Raw genomic sequence first — 6,583 nt, forward strand, 5'->3', positions numbered from 1 at the left:
CGCGCTGCCGCTTTTATTGAACTGAAGGAAGGCGTGCCGCGCTACAGCGATCTGTCACTCCACATTAAACAGCGCCAAAACGGCATTTATTGTTTAAATACTGCAATACAATGGACAGAATTTGAAATCTGAGACTTTGCTTCATATTAAAAGTACCAAAGTGCTTATTGTGATTTATTGGATGGGACGTTCCGTCCCCTTCAACGTTCTGTCCATTAACTGAAAACAGGCTAGACTAATCGATTCTTGGGATTTAAGAATCGATATCATTCCGTAAAAATGAGAATCGATAAATATCGAGATATCGATATTTTTTTACCCAGCCCTAGTGAAAACCATGTGCATTTGTTCAGGATGATATTTTTAGCATTGAGGTGTTAAAGAGTGATTGGAGCATGTTTGAAGTGTGTGTGTGTGAGAAAGGTTTTGTTGACGAGCCGTTTGTTTCTTTCAGCACCGTGACTTCAGCTGTGTTCACCGTGGGAGACAACGTGGTGTCGGGAAGTGACGATCGCACCGTCAAGGTGTGGGACTTGAAGAACATGAGATCTCCAATTGCTACCATCCGCACAGACTCAGCCGTTAATAGGTAAGAGCAGCAGGTTGGTGAGGTGTAAGACAGCTTCCTGAGACTCTTGTTTCTGAACAAGTAGAGACATCACAGTGCGTTTTTTAGAAAGTTCTGGGAAATTTAGAAACTTTATTCCTCTATATCAAGATATTCTGAAAGAATGAAGTCAAGTCAGGCTTCTGAACTAGGAATAGTACAGAAGATTTGGATAATATATATATTTTGTTGATTATGCACATTTAGTAAATAGTGTCTAGCTCTATTTGCACTATTAAATGGCAACATCTTGTTTACATCAAGTGCAATAGATGCTGTTCGCACAAAGTGTTATTTTGGAAATTGTTTAGCCGATGGGAGTGAAAGTAGCCTTTGTCAATGAGGTAAGCTTTCTGCATTTGGTGTAAACAGATGCTGCTTGTTTCTTTACATTTAATTGTGTTTATTGATTGATTTTCTGGCTGTAACCTGCAGGATAAGTGTCTCAGCGAACCAAAGAATCATCGCTCTGCCACATGACAACAGGCAGGTCAGGCTGTTCGACATGAATGGAGTCCGTCTGGCCCGTCTCCCACGGAGCAACAGACAGGTACGTTTCATTCAGAGTTTTATTACCATTCGTTTTTGCACCATGTCTGTCAGGTTGTCTCGCACTCTTTAACCACTAAGAAGTTCCGATTATGTTTCTTTTTCTTTCTGGAGAAAAAATAAAAATAAATAGTTGCTTTTTTCTTTATGATGCCAACTCCGTTATTTCAAATTGTAGGTAGCAAAGTTTTGCCATTTTCTGACTTCCTTTTGAGAACATATTTTGCAACAAGCCTGTTGTTAGCTAAAAAAATGTACTAAGCTAAAAACATTTCAATAAAACAGTAAAATAACATTTATATGTAAAGAATAAATATATATTACTGTTGAAAGGTTTCAAGTAGTTTTTTATGTTATTCAAAGAGGTTTCTTATGCTCACTAAGGCTGCATTTATTTGATTAAAAATACAATAAAACAATACTTTTAATGATAGTTATTATTACAATTTAAAATAACTGTTTTCTACTTTAATAGATTTAAAATATGAATATTAAAATGTTAATCTAAATATATTAGGGTGATGTGATCCTTCATAAATTATTCTAATAGACTGACGTGCTCAAGTAACATTTCATATTATCATTGTTAAAGTTCTTTTTTCATATTTTGTAAGTATTTTTTAAATGTTAATAGGTTCACAAGAACATTTATTTGAAATAGACATCTTTTATAATTTTATATCTTTGCTGTCACAATTTAATGCATCCTTGCTGAATAAAAGTATTAATTTCTAGGGATGCACCGAATGTTCGGCAAACGAAATAAGCGAAAAGACCGAATACATTGTACTGAACAATGACGTGATGTGATCAAATAGCGCACACTAATGCAGCAAAAGGCAGTGTGGAAGCATTTAAAACTGTCTGAGAAAGACGCAAAAATCATTACAAGCACCGACAGCAAGAGACTGTTTGGTACTGCATCTCATGTTTTTGATGAGAAGAGGACAGGGTGGTTGTTGCTGGTTACTGTATGATGATTGAAATCACGAAATGTCCTTAAACAATTAAATAAAATGCAGAATGTTATGTATTCAAACAGTGCTGCACGAGCTAGTGACGCTATCTGCTTGTTAGCCAGGGTTCAAAGTCCAAATCTGCACTGAAACAGTGTTACTCGTCAGTTGCTCATTAACATTTTGATGAATTTTTATAAGGCATGGATGTAACAATGTGATGCGTGCGTCAAACATCTTATCAAATTCGTAATGAGACTCATTTATAAATCTGCTGTTGTTGCAAAAAGAAGCACTGAGATCTTCCTGCAAGAACTCCATCAGCGTTCATAAATGTTAGTATTGTAATTTTACTGTTTTACTGTAAAATAAAAGAAAAAAGACAATAATGATGATAATGTTTACAATAGCTCTATTAATACATTTCTTATAACATTCACACAGTGTTCACATATTTTCTAATGTTTTAAAAGAAGTCTCTTCTGCTCAGCAAGGATGCATTTATTTGTACAGTAAAAAATACATGCCTAATTCAAGAAAGGGGTCTGAAAAATGGCCCAAAAACATTATTTTACTAACTTAATTTTAAGTTAAATTGTGCTTTGTTGGTATAATCTCTAGAATGTTAAAAAATGTTCAGTGTCAAGTAAATCTTTTTAAATTGTTGTTCTGTAATTGATTTTTTTTCTTTGAAAAGCAAGACAAAACAGTAAAAAGCAACTTTTGGCTTTTTAATTTATGCAATGGTGAAAAAATTGGCAAAATACATGAGAAAAAAGGCGAAAAACTGTGTTTGGTATTCTGCCCTTCGGCCCAGTGTTTCATTTTGTTCTTGGCTTCGGCCAAGAATTTTCATTACGGTGCATCCCTATTAATTTCTTACAACAATAAATAAATACAACCAAAAACTTACAAATCTTAAAGTTTTGAATCAATGGTAATGTATAATCAGATTTAGCAATATGTATTCCTATTTACAGTTATAGCAGAATTTTTATTATAGATATTTTTATTTTAGAATTTAAAGTTAATTTTTCTAATATATATTTACATTAATACTATATTGATTTCAAACTGTGTCTATTGTAAATATATATTTAAATATAGATAGATTTATAAACCATTTAACCCAATAAACAAATGACTTTAAATCAAATTTCTCTGTAATAATAATATCCAGTTTTGTGCATCCAGCATATCCATAATGTACGGTTTAAATCTTTAGCTAGCTACACACTGAATCACCAGAATCAACAGTGAACGTTAGTCGAGCCCCACACGTGATTCTCTTGAGATGTGTTATTTCCTTGCAGCACATGAGTGGCTCTTAGCAAAGTCGCTGCCCATGAAGAGCATCTCAAATCAGTCTCTAACAAGGGTCCATTTTAGTATCGAACCATGAAGGCAGAAAGGAAGCTTACTAGGTTTTGTGTCACAGCACTTTAACTATTGCATTAGCATGTTTTGTACCTTTTTATGTGTCCTGACAACCAAATTGCATTTGACACGCAGGGCCATCGGCGCATGGTGTGCTGCTCTGCCTGGAACGAGGAGAACCAAGCTTGCAATCTGTTCACCTGCGGCTTCGACCGCCAGGCCATCGGCTGGAACATCAACATCCCTGCCCTGCTCCAAGAGAAGTGACACACTTCACACGTACACAAGCTTTACACGGCCCATCCACGTAATCACAACTGAACACGTTCGTCAGTGCCACACCTGCAGTAGATTTTAAAGAACACTTTCACGTTGTGTGTGATAAGACTCCGTTTTTCCTCCCAGTTGGCGTCTGTGGTCGCTATCCCGCGGTCATCATCCCGTCACGCCTTCTGACGTGAGGAAAACTTAATTTCATGGATATTCTGCATATCTAGCCCTGCGCTGTCTGCTCTGAGGTCATATAGTGTGGTGAACTTCCTCCCAGTCTTGTTACCCCGTTTTTACATGTTTGCATGAAATTGCGACTCATGAATCCTGCGAGACCGGGACATTGCCGAAACGTTTGCTCACGGCCTGCCGCTGTTACACTCAAGTAAGTTTTCACTCTAGTGGTATTTTTGTTGTGCGATGTTCTTTGTACAGATTACTTTTTATTTTACGATAGCATTTTAGATTTTTTTTTTCTTTCGTTTTGTATAGAGTTCTGCTTTGCTTTTTATAGAGATGAGATATGCAAAAGAAACTTAAAGCACTCTGCCTTTGTGAACGGAAATCGGCAATCGCATTTACGGATCCGCACCTTCTTGATGTTCTAAATGCCATTCAAGCAGCCAATCAGCTTCTGTCAGTATTGCCGTAGTCCATTTGCATGACAAACCCACCTCTCTTGTCAAATATGTGAAGCAAAATGCTGTATAATTGCTGTGTAATCTTGTTCACCAAAAAAAAAACGTATTGACTGTTTATGAAGCCCTACGTTTGATGTTCACTTCCATTTCAAGGGCTTTCAAGTCATGTAGAAGTAGATATTTGAATCAATGCATCTGAATTCAGAACAAGTTCGCGTGTTGCTCACTGCTGTAGAGTCGTTTGCGGCAGCGAGTTTTCGATATTGTAATATTCGTCGATAATCATCAGACCAAATGTCAATGCCTGGCTCAGTGTGGTCTGCTGATGCTTGAAAGGCTTCCTGATGTACTTTGGACTTCTTGTGATGTGTGAACCACTGTGCATAGCCGTATCTACAGAAACCTCGCTTGAATGACTTGCGACATTCGTCAATAATCCTTAAATGGAAGCTCTTCCATCAGTGTGTTACAATTGGTATCGTTACTGCATTACTGGGCTTTCACCAGAACTACTTTGGACTGTGCTAGAAGTCTTGGTGGAAAGTGTCAGTTCTTTTCACGTAGGCAGTCTGTTAAATCTGTTAGGTCTAACAAAAAGATGTTTATTATGCTTTGTTTATATATTTGTGTGACGTCCATGTTTAATGGACTGTATTTGGCTTTAGAGTTGAAATGTACGCAAAGACGCATAGAAAACGCTCATCTTTTATCCAGCTGTCTTAACAACGCATATGACCCATCAGAACGTCCTTTAAAAATGAGTCTGATCTCCAACATTTTAGTTGTCTTTAACTTGATAGAATGTTCTGTGGGGTATTCTGTATTGAGCCATTTCACTTTTTTTATTTGAGAGCAACTTAATTTGCTGTATTGGAGAAACATATTGCATCATATAATAATGTAGAGATATAGCATCAAAATCATTCACTGCTGGGCTTCAGAATAAAGTGAAGATGTCTTTCAACGATTGCATTGTTTTGATTGAATCTACAAATTAATTTATTATTCTGTGTACAAACAAATCTGATATTACTATATATATATATGTAAATGTATAATGCATTTTAAAGGGTTATTAGAGGGTATAATGCATTATAATTATTCAAAATGTACATTGTAATACATTATATCTTGTCGTAAATATTACAACCGAATTTAAAATGCATAGTGTAACAGTGAATTGAAGTATTTTACATGACGTGTTATGTATTAACTGTGGTTACAATTATTTATGAGATTGTACAATGCATTATAAGGTGCATTGCAAGGCATAATTAATGCATTATACATAAAGGCTTTAAGTAAAGTGTTACTTTTTAAAAAATAAAAAAAAACGTATTTTTTTTACAGTACAACAAACAGAGTCAAAGTATAACACAACATTTTTGTTTTTATTCACATAAACATTCACTTTTAACTCAAGTGCAATGTACACACCTTAGCAGCTTATGCTTTTGGGATAAAATTTACACTTTATTGAGAGATATCTTTAAGGTATTGTTTACATTTTTTCTTTTTTTACAAATTTTTACAAAATGTACAGTCATTAGTACAATATTGCCATTCAATCATGCCTTGTTACGACTGAATTACTTGAGATGTAGTTTTGTCTGGGACTTTTCATGTTTCTGTTGTAATGAAGAAAAGGTTCAACCCAAACAAAAAACAAATGTTGCCAAAAAAAAAAAAAAAGGTAAGTGAAACAAGTACATCTAAGACAGACGTGCATTAACAGTCTTTCCAATTATGTCAATTTCAAACTGGGTTGTCAGTGTGGTGGAAATAACTATGAAACAGATTATTCCATTCAATATCATCAAGTTGAACCTTTTAGACATTTTTGGGGAAAAACATAAATCCAGATAACGGAAAGAAGCCAAAGGTAGGTAATGCCGAGTTACATATTTCGATCTGTCAGTTTCACCATCTTTCTATTGATATTCTATTTCTATTAGTAGACAAAATGATCACATTTAAGCTGGGATGATTCATTATTTAAAATATAACGTCAGACATTAAACGGGTCAGAGAAAACCTTAAATATATTTGCCACCACTAGGTGTCCCTGTAACATCTTGAGCTGTTTGTAAAGGGGTGGATACATGATGTCTCAGCAGAGGTTGACAAAGTGGCATTTGAAAATACATACTGAAAGCTTATGGAAAAAAAAACACATGTGCTGT

The 6,583-nt window shown here is 35.2% G+C and overlaps 1 protein-coding gene across 3 annotated transcripts in view; it reads left to right on the forward strand.

Annotated features, from left to right (window-relative positions):
* The window catches only part of wdr37 (WD repeat domain 37), a 42,730-nt gene extending 37,395 nt beyond the window's left edge, over nucleotides 1-5,335 (forward strand). For all 3 annotated transcript variants that reach the window (XM_016484874.1, XM_016484875.1, XM_016484876.1), the window contains 3 exons: nucleotides 455-589; nucleotides 1,043-1,157; nucleotides 3,625-5,335. In XM_016484874.1, coding sequence (XP_016340360.1) covers nucleotides 455-589; nucleotides 1,043-1,157; nucleotides 3,625-3,756 — 382 coding nt within the window. In that variant the 3' untranslated portion in view covers nucleotides 3,757-5,335. The remainder of the gene's footprint in view (nucleotides 1-454; nucleotides 590-1,042; nucleotides 1,158-3,624) is intronic.
* The last annotated feature ends 1,248 nt before the right edge of the window (nucleotides 5,336-6,583 follow it).

This window comes from Sinocyclocheilus anshuiensis, unplaced genomic scaffold (genome assembly GCF_001515605.1).
Source record: "Sinocyclocheilus anshuiensis isolate Anshui unplaced genomic scaffold, SAMN03320099.WGS_v1.1 scaffold870, whole genome shotgun sequence".
NCBI classification, from domain to species: Eukaryota; Metazoa; Chordata; class Actinopteri; order Cypriniformes; family Cyprinidae; genus Sinocyclocheilus; species Sinocyclocheilus anshuiensis.